This window comes from Cryptomeria japonica, chromosome 8 (assembly GCF_030272615.1).
Source record: "Cryptomeria japonica chromosome 8, Sugi_1.0, whole genome shotgun sequence".
Lineage (NCBI taxonomy): Eukaryota > Viridiplantae > Streptophyta > Pinopsida > Cupressales > Cupressaceae > Cryptomeria > Cryptomeria japonica.
Window position 1 is genome coordinate 513,423,348 of NC_081412.1, and position 19,012 is coordinate 513,442,359.

General features: G+C 35.3%; 1 protein-coding gene across 2 annotated transcripts in view; it reads right to left on the bottom strand.

Moving 5' to 3' along the window:
- Positions 1-19,012, bottom strand: part of LOC131047798 (pectin acetylesterase 12) — a 160,916-nt gene that overhangs the window by 91,158 nt on the left and 50,746 nt on the right. For both annotated transcript variants that reach the window (XM_057981582.2, XM_057981581.2), the window contains exons 4-5: positions 11,961-12,034; positions 504-590 (exon numbers count right to left, since the gene is read on the bottom strand). In XM_057981582.2, coding sequence (XP_057837565.1) covers positions 504-590; positions 11,961-12,034 — 161 coding nt within the window. The remainder of the gene's footprint in view (positions 1-503; positions 591-11,960; positions 12,035-19,012) is intronic.

Genomic DNA, 19,012 nt, shown 5'->3' on the forward strand with positions numbered 1-19,012 from the left:
TTTGGTCTACAAGGCAATCAATTAGCATGTGTGTAGCAAGAAATTGATTGATGTAGAATGTTCATGGAATTGATTTTCTCAATATTACATATTTACATATAAAGCTTCTTTATTTCTTTTCATTAACAAAATGATTTTCAAAATTATAAAACAGAAATAACTTTGGACTACCTTACTTGAAAAATAAAGCTAGTTGTGCCAAAAGTAAATAGGAATGAATATTTTCATAATATCAATGAGATAAATGGCATTTTAAGAGAAATGTTTAAAAATACAATGTCAACAGCAGAACATATGACTTCTGAATTGAGCTAGTGTGCCCCTTTAAATTTGATGCTGCAGCTATAGCTCCACCCAGGCTTGTGTGTGTCTATAATATTTTTCTATATAAGTATGTTTGTTCTCAAGTGTGAGAGAACAAAAAATGATGCATTTGCATGACAGCAAGTGTGAGAGAACAAAAAATGATGCATTTGCATGAGAGCAAGTGTGAGAGTGAGAACCTGTTCCGCATGTTCCATTCCTTTGGATAGGAGGTCAGCAATCATGGCATGCCAAATTCTTTGCCCTCTAAAATAAAGACCTGATACCTAATATATTTCAAAAAGGAAAACAATTCATAAACTTATACAACACATTGATAATAATCGTTGTATTGATGGCAGTGAACATATCAAATGCTTGTAAAGAAATCGACATTTGATTTTAAACAGAGATAAGCATTTTCAGCTATCTAAAAGAGCTCAAATAAGTTTCTTGCTTCACAAAACTTAATACATCCATATCAACCAGTAAAAGAAGAAACAAATCATTGGCAATAAATGGTACAAGGACTTCATTTAATTTAATCTAATATCATCATACTGTTTATTCTTACAAGATTGTTAGCATTTTAACTTGTTCGTGTGTGAAGATAAACCTCTCTTCAAATTATGGGGGAAACTCCATGAGATCTAAACTAAACTAAAACAATAAGCTAAATGAACCGTAGAACCAAAATATACACATCCATATATCAACACCATACAATATCTTCTTGGAGATTTTGCATTAATGAAAGGGCTACTTCCCTATGTTTTTTCCTTGGATATAACCACCAAACTAATAACAGCTATGTCTTACAAGCAAGATTTTTTAGATTTTATGGATGAAACAACTAATATAAACACAACATCAACACCTTTTTAGTAGCTAAAAACAAAGACCAACATTTCAGATCACACAATATAACACATAAAAGGCACTTATTTTTAACAATTAAACAGTTAAGTGGTAGACAAAGCCACAACGAGCTAGACAAATAAACTCAATACAAGCTTGCTGGTAAAATCTACTTTCCATTCAGTCAATGGAATTACAAATGCAGGTTCAACGATAACTTTGGTAGCATAAGCATAGCATCCATCATTATTACCCACAACTTGTGCCCAAAACACTTATCAATAGGCTTACAAAGAATCATTTTTTTGGGAGATTTCAGAATATAATAATTATTTATCCAAGAAAACAAAGTTTTAAAGAAATCCAAAAAAAATTATAGAAATTTCAAAAAAGAAAGAAACTTTAAAGCAAGAAAATCCTAAAGAAATAATAAAATAAGGAAGCCTTAAACAAGGCCTTGCACCCTCTACCTAGAAATAGAGCAACTAGAAATAGTCATTGCTAAAGAAAAAATTTCACACATGAATGACCTCTATGATTTTGAAATAATCTATTGCTTTGAAACTAATTGAACCTCTGAAAAATATAAAAACAATATCCACCATGTGTAATATCCCATGCCTAATCTAAAGTTAAACTTTTTGTTTAAGGCTTGAGGAATATTGTCAAACAATTCACATACAATCTTCTAGCTTGCTGGTCTGAGTTATCAATCTGATATAACTGCATGTTATTGACACCAAGGCACAAGAAATACTTGCAAACGATTTCTATAATATCTAAACTATAAACTTAATGCATAAATGACTACTTTTGACCTTTCCAATGCATATATATAATTTCCAAATGAAGAATGTGCACCTACAGCCAAGAAGCATTTTCACAAACACTTGGCATGCAAACTACTGTCATCATAGACATATCATCAAATAGTGACCTGCAACTTATTTCTCCTTAATTAAATGCAATCTTCAAGTACAATAGAACATGTAGATACCATGGATTCTAGGCTTACATTCATGAATCAGCTACAATGACAGACCTGATATGAAATGACATCTTTAGCAGCAACTCCCCTAATGATAACATATGATCAATACACTATAAAAGATAACATTAAACAAGGTTATAAAATCACCCAATGATGAAGTTGAAGAAGCAAGCAATAGCCACTAAAAGAGACCTCTTTGCTGCCAAAATCGTGCCCTTCTCAGTACCACCCCTGTTCTGATTTGCTTCAGACTGTAATAAATAATTCACAGCTGCTAAGATTCCTTCCAAGAATCAAAATCCATCGATATCACCTTAGGAAGTGAGCGCTCCAGTTTGGGAGTGAAGTCGCTGCATCAAATGGGCCCTATGATCAAAATCGTGGTTCTTCCTCAGCCATGACAAAGTCTGAAAATGACTGAGATAATAACTCAGTAATAGAATCGATGCAATCAGCTCCTTGTAGGAAATTGATGAAGTTCTCTAGTATTCAAATGCCTCCCTTATCTTCTCAAAATTGAACCTCAACAAGTTGGTTTTTATCCACACATTAAGCACCAATGAAAGAACTGAGATATCCTCTCCAATCTACAATAATCTCAACTGATAGTTTCACAGCCTCAAAATTGCTTAACCTATGAGAGTTTCCATTCCCAAAGGCTCAATAATGGCAGAACCCCAAACTGGCTCCTTCTCCATACAAGAACTCCAAATCAAATATCAAATCCTGGATGATTAGAAGCTCAACTTGACCTTCTTTTATACTTTTTCTCCAACCTTTCAAGAAGCTTCTAGAAATAATATTAATATTATTTCACTTAAGTGACTTATGATATAATATTTATTTAAGTCACTTTATTAAATTAATTAAATATAAAGTTACCTTTTAATTTTTATTTATTTGACAACTTTATAAATAATTAACTTAATACTTTTAATTAAAATAATCAATTAAGCTATCCTTCAGAAATATCATTAATTGGGACAACTTAATTAAATTAATTAATTATTGTGCCTCCAAAAAATGGGGACATTACACCATGAGATTTAATCAATACAACTTTGTAATTTGAAATTGATGTCCACTTTGGAAGCAAGGAAAATTTACAGCTCTTAATCCTAGATCCTTCATTAATCATCAAAAACCTTTATGCAATAGATTACCCACTAGATATAGAGGCAAAACTCAACACAAAGACTTGATGGAACCAATAAAGATGTACATCAATCAACAACTAAAATCTTCCATGAGTGATGCATATCATATAGCTGCTATATGCTGAAATATCTTTTCTAAAACATGTAATGTCCCTATTCAAGTCCATTCGAACATTTTTGGAAACTCCAACTTTCTTGCAGAGCACCAACTTTATTGAAAGGGTATTTTGATAGCAACAGTGAGTTCTTGGAGCCAAGATGAGTACATGGTAATTTTTATATATGAATCCAACATTTTGGGAACGCTCCACACCTTTTGGTGAAGTGTGTCATCATCGGAGTTTGCCAACCTTCATATAGACTGATTTCCAATGCACTTAAGGTATTGGTGGTGTAGTCAAAATTCATGTTTGGGATTTTTAATATTTTTCATAACTTTGTTCATTGTGCAGAAAATAATTAAATTATTAGATGGTTAAATATTTAAGTTGTCAAAAAGTGGAAAACTAAAAGATAACTTATATTATATTATTTAAGATGATAATTAATTAAGTTTGGAGGGAAAAGTTGAATATTAAATCAAAATAAATGTTAACTACCTCTACTATTTAGATGGAAAATGTTTAAGGGAATTATTGAGAAAAAGGAAAACATTTGATTCGTTATCAATTTCAAAAAACCTTTGTTTGCAAAGCTTTGGTTTAGCTTCTACCCAGAGAGAAAAAAACCCTATTGGTTTATTCAAAAATCAAAAGATAGAAAGCTTCAAGTTCTCATCATTGGCTTCATACAGGGCTCAAATTTGTGCTTATTATGGATTAGAGGTAATTACAGGTTCCACAAGATCTAAAAATACAAAACAAATCTATTTATTTATATTTTGCAAGGATCATATGATTTTCCACAATAATCCAATAAGTCGTCATTTTATTTGTTGGATTTAATAATTCAAAATTCTTTATTTTGTATGTTGGTCAATTAATTAATGCAATTGTACCACAAATAGGCAGGTTACAACACATATAAAGGGCAGAAACTAAGTTCTTTGGTTTATTTGACTTGCTAAGGTTTATTTAAGAATAAGAATTTTGACTAGTCACTAGAAAAGAGGATGAAAAAAGATCAAATTGCTTTGTGTACTAGGCTGTAAGAGTAGCCAAAAGCAATGACTAGAGTATAGGGGGTTTAAATTTTAGACTCCAAAATTCCCTAGCCGCAACAATTAAAGCTTACATTCCCTTCAACAATGAGTAATTGATCCAATTGCTAGAAAAAAGGATAGAAATCATATTTGGGGAAATTTTGACCTAGAAGGAGGATGTGGACCCTTCCCTGTGATGACCTAGTTGTGCATGTTTTAATGAATGAAAAAAAGAATTTTAATGATCTCCACAAGACCAAGTATTCTAAGGGACCGAGGGCCACAAAATTAACACATTTTTAAATTTCTTTCGATGTAAGCTCTTCTATTATGCATCTTGACCAATAAGCTCGCCATTTTGTGAAGCCTTGCCTCCTCAAATATCTAAATTAGATTGTCCACTTTCAAATTGGTTTCAAAGTGATTATGGATATCCTCATAAGCTACACACTCTATGATGAAGTGCCACTTGATTTCAATCACCCCTTTTCTATAAAAGATGCAAGTTCATTCCTCCCACTTTGTCTTGGGGGTTGCCCATCTACCCATTTAACATCTAAGTTGGTGAGAACCACTCCTCAACTGTGCTATTAATATTTTAGCTTTTCCCTTTATTGCAACCCTCATATAGGCTTTTTCATCATGCTTCCAAGTGGGGTTGAATTCTTTGACATTGTGTGTTTTTTCTCTACCAATTTGTTTTGTCTACATGACAGTTCTGAATTTTTCTCACACCAACTTTTTTATCTCCTCATTAGTGTTAAGACATACTTGCCAATTAATATCCCATTTTTCCATCCACTTGTTTTTTTTCCTCCATGTCTTCTTCCTATAGTTTAATTCAACCTCAACAACCATTTTGGACCAGCGGTGCTTATCCATGTTTTCAATCTTTTTTAAGTAACTTAACAAACAAATTTATAGTAATCCCTCCATTGGCAGCATAACAGCCTCAGCTAAAAGGATCTCATATGGGAATATTGATTTGACTTTGAGATTACTAGTGATTAGATGTTTCTGAATTCTTTACAATTCTCCACTTGTGGTTTGACATGCTACTCCCCCAAACTTCACAGCCATAGAGGACAACTAGCACGACCAACAAACCAAAAAGGGTTTTATTGATCTTCCAATCCCATAACTCCACTTTCCTGCTCTTATTTGAAGAAGGTAAGATGTTCTCCATCCTCCTTGAAGCCTTTTTATCTAATATGTCTCTCAACTAAGCCTATTGTGAAAATCAATTCCTAGGTACTTTATTCCTCCACTATCTCCAAAGAACTTCCTCAAACATAAAGTTAACCTAGTGCTTTTTCATTTTCAAAGAAAACATCATGACTTTGGTTTTGCTAGTGTTCACTTGCATCCCGACCTCTTGGAAAAATAGCTCTAAATCCTTCAAATGTTCTCTTAAACCCTAGGCATATTTTCCAATTAGGATAAGTTCATTTGCATATAAAAGCAGCTTTACCACTTAGCTCGCTAGTTGGATATCCTCTCCAATGTTGTTGTTTAGCCATTTCTTTAGCTTATCAATATAAACCAAACAACATGGGGAAAAGAGGACACCTAGATGTTTGACTCTAATATTGCTACCAAAGCATTCAGACATACCCTATTTAGTTTTGATTTTAACTCTAAGCTACTCAAAAAGCTTATGGACAACCACTCTATGCTCATTTGGAATCCCAAGTTCTTCCATTCTACTCCAAAGCTTGTGCCTAGGAATAGTGTTAAAAGATTTTTTTGAAATCAACGAAGCAAAAAAAGGCCCTTCCACTTTGGTTGCCCTAACTCTTTTCAATGAAGTGTCTAAAAGTGATGCAATGAACAATGGTAGAGTGTTTTGGCCTAAAACCAGCCTATCCCATTTTCCTTTTTACCCTCTTTTTCTACCCAACTGCTCATTCTACATTCTATGATGCTCCCAAAAAGTTTTCCAAGAAGAGGATTGACCATAATAGTACAGTAATTAGAAGGATTATTGATGTTGCCACTTTTGTAAAAAGGAATAACGACACTAGTTGTCCACTTAACTAGAAAGTTTCTTTGTGTGACGTTGTTAAAGATTTTCTTGATGTTTGGGGCTAGGATCTCAACACCCCATTTTAAAAATTCTGCCTACAACCCATCCATGTGTTGAGCTTTACCACTTGCTAAATTCTTTATACCTTGTTTGATGTCCTCCACTAAGAATAGCTTGGTTGTAATGTCAATTATCGAAGGGCTATTTTTCTCTTATGCTCTTTCATAGAGGAGCTTTGCACAATATAAGTATATAACCAATGCATATTCACGATATTCTTTTCTATTCGTTTTTTGTTTTGTTGTGATTCTCGCCAAAAGACTTAAGGATTGTGTTTCCCTCAAGAAATTAATTCCTTTCTCCTTAAAATCATATTGCTTTCTTTTTCATATTTTTTCTTGTTTTTGGTGTTTGACTCACTCTCTTTAAAGGATTTTATAGCAACTTTGCATTCTTCATTATACCAAGGCTTAGGTGGGAAAGTGTTTGAAACTCCCTTCATAGGTCAAGATCTCTTACACTCCTTTAAAGCCTTGTGGATTAAAGAAATTAGCATACTACGGCAAATATAATCACTTACTTCATTGTCTTCCTTTCATTCTATGTTGGTTTCTCGCCAATTGAAAGTGTTGTTCAAGTGCATCAGCAAAGAGCTCTTAATTTTCTTGATTGACATGAATTCTACCATGAGAATTAATTTGCTTGAGCAGTTGTTGGGTCTACTCTCTTTGTATACCATTCATGTGTATGCCAAACTTAATAAGTGGAGGCATATGATCAAATTTCAGCTCCATAGGACAAGCACCAATATTGAATTCCAACAACCTAGAAATAGAGCTATGAGAACAGATCACATAGTCCACCAGACTTTGAATGTTGTAGGTTTTACACGTGCTACCACCGAATCTCGGCCAAGCCTTCATGCCATTAAAGAAAACCATCCCATACAAGATACATAGGCCTAAAATCTCAACCCCAAAGTGTGATACACTCCCATTTCCATCTTGAGAAGTACTTTTCCACATGTGATCCTCATTTTCATCTAGCCATAGAGGGTCGTTGTCTTTTCCCTTATCACTATCCAACTAAAGAAATTGATTGTTTGCTATCCTAGCATTAAAATCACCAATTAAAACTTGTTCTCCTAAAGTGCTGAATGCAGAAATGTCTTCTTTTAACGCACGATACGGATAATCATTATCTAAATTTGTTTGCTTGTAGAACTTCAAGTTGTTTGGGGAAAAGTAGCATACAACCAGCCTAATTGTTACTTCATTGTCTATTATGTCAAGCCATATGAATTGCTTATTTGGACCCTCTTTTTCCACTTTTGTAATTCCAGTCGACATTTATCTTAGTAGGACTGTGATCCCTCCATGTCTTTTACCTGTTTTAGACCCTTTGTTCCAAACTAATATTTTATTGTATCCTTCGAAGTATGGAAACTTACATCCATCAGGCTTGTGTTTCCGTAAGAATAATAATGTCTTTCTCCTCTACTATGGCCCCCGATCCTAGTCCTCTCCTCCATAGGCAACCTCTTCAATTCCAACTTACCATGTTTAGATACTCCTTTGGGGCCCTGAATCCCTATTTCTTGGGTGTTTATTGCTCAATGACTTAAGATTTTCCATTTTTCAACCACGCACACTTCCCTATATCTCATGCAGATTTCATTTTTTCCTATTCCTTTCTTCGTTCTTCTTGTTGGGCAAATGTCAAGTCATCATCTAGGTAATTATGAATGCCTCTAAGCAACCCCCTAGTCATGTTTCCTAAGGCAACTCTCACATTTCTATTCCTTCTTTTGTTTTCTTTCCAATTGTATTTGCTTGCTGAATACAACCTAGCCATTTCAGCTTGTCCTTGAGAAAATTTCTTTTTTACATATATGTTATTTCCCTCACTCCAAAGTCCTTCAAATATTTGACGATGATATTTACAGCCTTGTCTTGTTTATTTATTTATTCTCTTAATCACCTCTTGATTTGTTTCTCTATGATTTCTTTTTATTTGATTTGGATTCAATGTTCTTCCAAACTATCGGATATGTCAGATTTTTATGTTCTTTGAACTCTATTAAATGAGCAATGTCTTCGATGATATTTTGTAAATATTTTATTCGCATTTGTTAGTCTCATAGTTACAAGACTCGGACTCAGCTCGGACTCAGCAAGCTGATTTTTTACTCAAACTCAGACTCGGCAAAGACTCAACCAAGACTCGACAAATTGAAAAACCCAAGAAATTCAAAGATTTTTAAGGATTTAAAACCTGTTACATGCATCCTTTAATAAATAAACCTTAAAGACACAATAATCTCATCAAATAGAAGCTACTTTGAACACATACACAAGTTTACATTCATCACATAAGTATAAATGTAAATTTTAGCCTTGAACTGAAGGAAATAAACTAAACTAAATAACACATTAGAAATACAAATAGTGTCAAATGTCTACTAAATTCATGGAATATGAAATCCATGTCATCAAATGTTTGAAATATATATCAACATAAAAGATAGAGCCTAGAAGTCTAAGGCTCAGAGGAGCCAATATCATTGATCACTCGACCCTGCAACCGTCCTACGTGTGTGCCTAAGTTAGGTCCTGGAATGTTCTGCAGCCATGATCTATGCCTGTGTCTCAACCTTTACCTATACTCAGCTAGCTACAGCAGTGATTAAGCATAACATATTTGCCTTGATAGTGACTAATCTAGTGGTATCTCAATCTACAAATCTGTTTCAAGTACTTAGATGGTGCTTGTTTTCCATTTGGAGGTGCATTATAGTCCTATCGCTGCCTTAGAAGGGGTTGTTTCATGCCAAAAAGGTGCTACATTGTTGCTGTTACTGACTGTCCACAAATCTGAGTTTGCATCAGGTCCGTAACTTCCAAATTAGCTACTCAATCGACATATGTTGGTGTCTTTAAAATTATTAGACAGTTGTTCTGAAAGATCCCTGATGGATCTCTTTTACTAATCTGCTGTAATTTTTATTATTTTAAATTGATTTTTCCTGCTTATTAATATTTTCTTTCAGAAATAGACAGAAGTTGCAAAAGGGTTGGATTCTTTTTGTATTTTGATGATTTTTCAACAAGTAAATAATGAAGTACAAGTACATGAACAAAGTACTGAAAATGAAGTTCATATATAGCCAAAACAAATTCGATTCAAGGCAGATTTCTGAATATAAAATCAAATATTTGACCAGATGAAGATTTCCAATAATTCCAGGAAGATTACAAACAGGAATAATTCCAACCCGAATGCTGAAAGAGTAACATAACCAGGAATGAAGCTACGGCAAGATTCCATCCCTCCAAGTGTTGCATGTGGGAAGGAAAGTGGCTGCCAGGTACAGCCGTACGGCTGCCAAGTACACCCAACTGGTTAGGAACCCCAAATCCCACGCTGAACTCTATCAGAATCGCTGAACCTCCAGAAACAATGTCGTACAATCTCCAAGATGCTAATAGTTGCAAGCAAATCCAAACCACTGTATTGGGGGCTATGTCCCAAAGAGGCAAGGCATTGGGGTTGGCATCCCAGATGCTGAAAAGCTCTTCCAGAGCCAAATCTCAAATCCAAGATGTAAAATGTGTAAAAGATGGATGATAATTAGGTTACCATCTCCTTATAACTCCTTCCCTCTAGCTCGAACCCTAAAAGTGTATGAAAAGTGCGCTTAGGCTTATAAAGTCTTATTTCTCATTTTTAGTCGCCAAGTATAGAGAAAACGCCACTTTTTTAATATAAAAGAATTTTGTTCATCAAAAGGGTCCCTGACAAATGGGAAACATTTAGAAAAGTTCAAGACCTTTCCAACGAGCTATAACACATGGGCATATGCATCCAAATGAAGCCAAAAACCCCTTATTACTCCAAAATGACTATAAACATAGCCTTATTTAAATAATTAAATGCTAACTTAGGAAATATTTAAATATATTAAAAATATAACCCAAATAGCTGCAGAAGGCTCAAATGACTCCAAAAGCCTGAAACGGAACCTGCCACTTGTCTGTGACTGAAGTCGGAAATCATGGATCCACTGACAGTCTTATCCCTAAAATCTAGGGATGCTCCTAGAAACTAGGAAACACACCCAAATCTCCTTAAACTGAAACCATGGTATGGTCTCGTGGAACCTCAAATATGGAAATTGCCACAACCTCCTAAAAAGTAGGGAATCTCCCTAAAAAGTAGGAAGCTCTCTCCAAACACCTGTAACTGCTCAAAAGGATCCTGCTCTACTCCTTGGTCCCCCAGGTGGTCATTCAGTCAACTGCCAGTTCTCCCTAAAAAATAGGAGAACTTGTCTGAAGGTCTGAAACGGCTCACATAACCCCTGCAAAGCTCCATGACCCTCAGAATGAGTCCCCTAACCATGTCGTTGACCTACAGGAACTCGAATGGTAGGTCAACCCCTGCTCATCTCATGTCACCTAGAAAAGGGGACATTACATGTTCAGTCTTTTCATATTGTTATCTTCAAGTTTAGGAATGACTATGCTCCAAAAGTAATGTAAAAAAGCATTCAAAACATTTCTCAAACTTATCAGCAAATAAACTTAATCAGCGTTGTCAAGAAAACTCTTTCTATTTGGCAAAATCTTTCAAAAAAAAATAATCAGGGGTTTACACTACAATTTACCAAGAAAATATCAAATATTTTGTAACTATTCATTCTCTTCCAACTAATCCAAGAAAAATGACCTTTTAGGGCAAAAGAGAAAAGCTATGCACCTTTTATTGCACTTAAAACTAAGACTTTTAAAAAAAAAATTGCTTTTTGTCATGTGCTGGCATAGCAGAGTCCAAGGCTCGGGACTCGCGAGTCTGCAGAGTCTAACAGACTCAGCCAGTCTGTGCAGACCCATCCAGACTTAGCTGAGTCCGAGTCTAGGGTCCTCTAGCCTCGGCAAAGGTGACCTGCCTCGGGACTCGCCGAGTTTGGGCCAGACTCTGTGAATCCTATAGCTATGGTTAGTATTATTTGATTGTAATAATAAATTCAATTAGCATTTTATTATCTAAATTTTACATCGGGAAAACAATTAAAAAAACACTTGAAAAAACAAAACTGAAAATTTAAAAAAGGTACATTTCAATAAGACTATAGGTAGCATAAAAACATGGGATTCAACCACAAGCGCCACACTAGATCCTAAGTGTTGACGTTCAATGAAAGTAGTCATAAAAACCTTGCACCATATGTCAAAACCCTAAACAATTGAAACTACCCTTGATCATTGAATAAATGCTTGAGTTCAAGAAAATAAATAAGGAAATCATGCCAGCCTATGTGGATCAATATGATAGCGATGAAACATAAAAGCATTTAATGGATTTGTGTGAAGATTATTTAGGATTTAAATTTTTAACACGTCATCAAATGGAGATTTAAATATCATAAAACTTTCCAAGATGTAATTTTTGTAAGAGGGAATAATAAATCTGCATGCCACACACCTCATCATATAAATCCCCAGCAAAAGAGGCACCATCACAATACATAAGTTTCACCCTATTCCAATTAAAGAAATCTGTTACATATATCAACATGAAAAACACTGTTAGCATTATATATGAATATGCAACAACTATATTAATCAAGAAACATTGAAACATTTAAGAAAATGATTATAAATAATATCAAAAATAAACATTCAGCCATAAGTATTTCTCCTTCAAATAGCTTGAGCATTTTCAAGTTCTCGTATTTATTTTTCTATTGCATTTCTTGTTTAAGTTTCTATTATGTGCATCCTAAGTACGTACCATTGATTTATTTGTCCTAATAATGGCGTGGAAATGGATTGTCAAGAAACTCTATCAATCAATGGGACCAAACATTGAGACATTTGGAAGTTGAACACTAACGAACACTATCAACATGGGCCTGGTTAGAAAATGAGGAATTTGTTGGGCTTAGAAAGGTGTATTCTCTCCTAATTAACAAAATGTCTAGGGATTGCAGCCATAGTCGCTTGCCTAGAGACATGGTATACAAGCACAAGTACAAGAACAAGTAAATCATTATGAAAATAGGTATATGAGTATATGTGAATAAGGATACAACTATATTGCATTTATATTTAATCATCAAGAGATATAAGTGGAGAGACAATGCCCCCAACTTGCAACCATTAAAATTATTGAGGGTGAGACTACTAGAGTGTGTTTCACACTTGTGTTACATTATTATTGGCATGGCATGAAGATGAATATTGACTTTGCAATCATGTTGTCCTTGTTGAAGGATATTAATAAATTGGTTTTAAAAAAATTCTATGAAATGATGTGAAAAACATTACACACATTTTGGTGGGATATACTTTCATCATTATCAAAAGAGAATTCAAAAGATAAGTGAATAGGGTAGTTGGTTGACTGCTGATAAAGACAAAAATGTAGCGGTCAATCCTTGACAAATGTCTTTTGTACAAATGCAAGCCCTTGACTGGGGCCTTCCTCACAGTTAACATGAACACTCGTTTTCCTTCACAGTGCACTGCAATTTATAAGTCAACTGCTTGCTGCTTCTAATATTCACATTTCCTTCATTGAAAATAGATGAAATTTAACTTTAATTTAGCCATCGACAAGAATGATTTGTCCACTAATTTTGCACATGTGAATTGAAAGTGTTAACTAATTTGACAAGGCTTCTCATATTAACCAGACTTAATTAACTTTTAGTTATGCATGCTACAATTTAGTGTCATGCACAATACGAATACACTGCATTTAGAAAGAAACAAAGAAGAGAAATAAACATGGAAAATAAAAATGATGGAAAGCATAGGAATTTCAACCACAGAATCAGGGAGGGTTCTACAAGTATAATTCATTCATCAACAAATATCACTTTATAAGTTTCATGCTTTGGTAGTTTTGCAACTGAAACTACATGTCCCAATAAACTTGAACTTAAGGATCAGACTCTTACAGATGTATAATTCCCTGTGTATCAAAACCATTGTCCAAAGACTTTACAACATAGGCACCAGATATACATGGCACTGCCACACACAATTTACCTAACCATCACAATAGTACAAATGATCAAGATGATCCACACAACCTTCACCTAATGACCAAAAAATTTGTAAATGTTGGAGAGTTGCTTTCAGTTTTGTTGAGATTTTCTTGGAGTTTGTGTGAAGCGGTAGAGGAAGGATTTGTTGGGCCAGACCGTTCAGGAGGATTTATTTCAGTCTTGGGATGCATGTATGGAGTTGATTATGATTCTTGTTCCTTCAAGCTGAGTTGACAATGTCCTTCAGTCCTAGCCACCCCCTTTGGCACTATTTATTTGCTAATTCAAAGGAGTTGAAGAGCTGTTATTGCTATTTCGTACAGCCAGGTGCAAACCATACTCGTTTTCAGTCCAAGGCTTGTGAACCAAATGTTGAATCGCCTTCCCTTTTTGGCTTTTTCCTGCTTGATAGTTGGAACTTGGTGCCATGATCACTAGAGTTTAGTTCTTTCATTTTTGGATTTCACTTTGGAGTTCAAATACTTTCAAGAGGGTCATATAGTCCTTTGTACTTGTTGTCCTAGAGTTTTCAGACCTGCAAATGTCTAATATACATTTTCAAAGATGTATTTCATGCTCTCAGAGAGTTGAATGGATTTTAGAGGTGTTCTTAGGGCATTGATCTAGTTTATGGTCTTTTTATTTTGTCCGGTGAAGACTTCCTAAGTTGTTTGATCACTTCCCAGCTATGTTGCAGCACATTTAACAGTATTGCCGACTTGTACCAATGATTTGCAACATTATCTCTGAGGTATAGTGTTGCTCTTTACGAGCTGGAAGGTTTATAGTTGATTTGTGGGTTCCTTGGGGGGTGTTTCGAAAATTATTTTCACATATCACCACTTGTAGCAGCACCGTTCCTTTATCAGTATTTTATCACAGCAGATATATCATTGTTTTTGGCATGTTTATGTTTGACCTAACACTGTAACACTGGATGGTAGTATTGCCAGTGATTTGTTCTCGTTATTTTTTGATACTTACCCTATGGATAAGTGGTTTCCATTGTAATCATCCACCATCGGACAAGTGGAAGGAGCTTGCTTTTCATCTCATTTTGTATAAGCTTTCCCACTGCAAGTGGATGTTTCCAATCATTTACTTACAATTTGTATAAGATTTATTGCTGAATAAGTGGATGCACCCCTCATTCACCACTGAACAAGTGGAAGATACAATTAATTTCTGTATTGTATATGCATCCACTAAATAAGTGGTTTGGCTGGCTTGCTGCTTCATCCTTTCTTTTCAGCAGTTGTTTTTAGTTACCATGTATTCCTGACATCGTATGCTCTCACTTTTCCCTTTTCAAGATCTTGTTGATCAGAAAGTGAAAAGCAAGTTCTTATGTATTTCATTCCAATTGAAAGATAACTCACATTTTCAAAAAATTGAAGGTCGTTATTACAGTCATAGATGACACACTTGCCGAAAACTTGGCGAGTGACAAAAACTCGCTGAGTTTTTATTAAAAACTCGCTCGCATTCCCTTATCAGCCGAAAACGGCACAAAATGCATTTTTATTTAGTTTTTCGATTGGGTTTTGGGCTGAGAAGGGGGAAGTTCACTTGGAAGGGCTTGCAAGGTGATTTGGAGTGATTTTTGAGTGATTCCAAGTGGATTTGAAGGGAAAATCAGATTCCCAGGTAAGTTTTTTAATTTTTTTTCTATGCTTTTTTAAAACAATTTGTTTATTTTTTGTTGCATTTAGATTGATTAGAAATGATTCCTAGGTAGTCTAAATCATTTCTAAGTTATTTGCACAAGATTTAACACTAGATTTGACAAGTTTTGTTGAATTTTCACAATTTTTTTGAAGAATCTAGTTTTCAAAAAAAAATTCAAACCCTACTTTTTTTTAAAAAAACTTCGAATGATGTCTAAATTTATTTAAACTAATGTAGATGGTTTGCTTAGTGCTAAATTGTTTAACTAAAATGTTAATTTTTTTTTTCACTTTGTACGTGTAGGTTAAGTAAGCATTAATCATGGCAAGGGAGCAATGGCCACTAGATCCATGCCCATCTGGATATATAGGCACCCGTCCTAGAGGTGCTAGAGATGGGGCATGGAGGTATGCCTATGAGGGTCCCGATCCTGGGTCAATTATATGCATAAAGTGTGAGAGAATACTTCATGGAGGCATCAACCGCCTCAAATACCACCTTGCAGGAATAGATAGGCATGATGCTAGAGCATGCCCTGGGACCAATGAAGAAATAAAAAGACAAATGAATGCCCTACTTGCAGCTGGGGAAGAGAAGAAATTGCAAAGGGAGAGGGCAAAGCTAGCCATGAAATTTGCCATAGCTGAATCTCAAGGTGTTTCTATTGACCTTGAAGAGGAAGAAGAAGCACTTGAGGGCATAGTGGCCTCTCAGCGTGGCCCACGTATCCGCAAACCCACCATCATCTCGCCCATTGCTTCTGCTTCCTCTAGTAGAGTACCTGGCACTGTTCCACTTCCATCATCAATGATCAGGCTCGATAGGTGATTATTTTGTGCCCAGGAACACACCTGGAGCACAACCATCATTAGAGGCCACTGGATGGAATAAGGAGGTACATGAGAAAACTAACATTGCAATTACTGATTTTTGGTACTTCAACAACATTGCATTCAATGTGGCAGAGAATGCTTATTGGCTGAATTTGGTGACTGCTATGACAGTTTCAAGAAAGGGGTACAAGGCCCCTACTCGCAGGGATGTTGTCCTCATTTTTGTTTCCAAAAATGAAGGATCACTACGTTGAGATTTTTGTGAAAAAATGAAAAATTTTACTCTATGGCATGCTTCCCAAGGCAGAATTTCGACTAATCCTTGGACTGGCTTAATCCTCAGTCCATCCTCGAACTATGTTTCAAATTTCGTCAAATTCTGGGTTCGTTTGCTATGCCTTTCTTTCAATTTCAGGTTTTAAAACCCCGCCTGCAGGTGGAGAATTTTCTTCAAACTACAAGTTTTAATGATATTCATTGTTTTGGTCTTTGTAGGGGAATTTTTGACTGATTACATGTGCACTTTTATTTCAAATATGTTACTTGTAATTTGTTTTAAGTTTCCCCTTTGTTGTTTTTATCTTTTTATTGTTTTTTGGTCATGTTTAGTTAAAATAGGGATTTTTTGGCTCAACTGCAAGTAAACTTGCAGTTTGGTCAAAAAAACCCTACTGTAATGGTTTTTACATGTAATAGGGATTTTAAATCCCCATTACATATGTGCAAGTATTTCTAACTTGTTGTAGGGATTTTATTTCCCTTTTACAAGTATTTTAAACTTGCAGTTTGCTCCAAAAAACCCGATTTTGCCTTGCAAGTGCATTTTTGACAATTTTAAACTTGTCATTTGTCCAAAAAAACCCGATTTTGGCTTGATAAGTGAAAAAGTAAAAAATAAAACTTGTTATTTTCACCCCAAAACCCGATTTGCATGATTTTGGGTAATTCGAACTTGTTGTTTGTCTTCCAAAACCCAATTTGCATGAAAAATGGATTTGTTGAAGATGTCAAAGCGATTTTTTTGGGGAGATTTGCTGGAGATGCAAGGCGTTTAGGATTCTATCCTATTCTCATGCATTTACAAACACATTTTTCGCCATTTAGAGTTTATTATTACTGGTTTTTGGAGCTAAATCAGCAAAAACGTGGTTCTTTCAATCTACATTTTGGCCGTTTTTTACTCCACAAATCTGCATTCTCCTAAATTGTTTTCCCTTCTCTCACCTAGGCGTGGAGTTTGGGATAAGATTCGAGCCATTTAATGACCCATTGATGATGCATTGAATACCACATTTTTTGCAAAAACGTGATTCCTTTGGCTGCAAATTTGAAGGGTTTAAATGCCACGAATCTTTGATAAGAGGAATCGTTTTTGCTTTCCATTCTAAGGCGTTGGAATTTGAGGAAGATTCGACCTCTTCTTGTGCCTCCAAGTTTGCATTTTGCTGCCATATAAGACATTCTTGCAAAAACATGTAAAGGTTTTGGCATTGCGGTTTGGGTTTGTTGACCGGTTTTGCTTCTTCATTCCAAGAATTGTTGCATTATTGGAGAAGCATTTGCTTTTTTTAAGAAAGGTATGTTCTCTTTCCTTTCTTTCCTTCATTTTATTATTTTCTTGATTACTTAATTTTCGTTCTTAGTTGCATTTTTGGCATGTGTTGTTCTTCCCCCAAAAATTGGTTTTTGTGAAAGAAATCTTCCCCTTGGTATGCAATTGTTGAATTGCATTGTTCTTCCCAAAATTCCCTCTTTACTTGTATTCGGGATTTTTAATCTTGATTAGAAGTTCGCTGGAAATTCTTGTTCTTCCCCTACGGTTAAGGAATTTAACCATTTTTGGTTAAAATTCCAAGTTGAAAAGTGTGAAATACTCCTCCCTTGCAAATTCGGGTTTTAAAAACCGGATTACATGTTGAAGTGTTCTTCCCATTTTCATGAAAATGACTTTCCCGGATTTTCCCATTTCTATCTATTCATGTTCCCCATATCCGTACTTTCCATTTCCATCATTTCCCGCAAGTCAAAATCTCATTTTTCGTCCATTTCTCTATTTTCGAATTTACAAGTGTACTTGTATTCGGGTTTTAAAACCCCGATTGCATGTATGTCCTTTCCAACTTGTATACTTGCGAAAATTCTCCCAAGATCCGAAATTGGTCAAAGTCAAGATTTTCCCATTTCCACATATTTCCCCTCTTCCTCTCTCAAAACTGTGAAATTCAAAAATCAAAGTTTTACCCATTTGAAGAAGGAAGAATGATATTTGCAGCTAACTATGATGTTGCTTCAACTCTTTTAAGTCTTCATCACAGCATTCCAGGTTCACAATCAATGTCAGATTTGCCAGCATCTCCAACTCCAAAGAAAATGAAATACAAATATGACAAATACCAGAATGAGGTTGCACCTTCCCAGGTTTCTTCTCCTTTGGATCGCATCAGGGATACAGAGATAGGGCACGTTGATATGGCAAAATTCATCAACAGGGTAGAAGATCCACAGGATAACAACTTGCAGTGGCTGTTGGACAGCCATATCCATCATGCATCTTCCTTCCCAATGGCTGCCCTAGAACCTGAGTTCGTTCTTGCGTGCGCCCATCATTTTGACAAGGAATCAAGAGTCATCAAAAATGATGATGGTGAAGCTATAGTTCGCCTTGATGTGGATACAATCGAGAAGGTCTTCAGAATACCTCCTGCACCTGTTTATATGGAAATTACCAAAGAAAGTGCAGCAGAGTATTATGTGAAAAGGGAAAAAGATTGCAAGCGACACATCAATAGGTGGATCCAAGAGCCACGTCCTTCCTTCTCAAGGTGGGCAAAGTTGTACCGTTGTGATTTCAAATGGGAGATAGGAGACACCATCACTCTTCTCAGCAGGATGATGGGCCTTGAGCATTCCAATGTCTTTGAGCCATGGATGTATCAATTCATTATGTTCATACGACAGTCACCTCACATTTCATGGGGGGA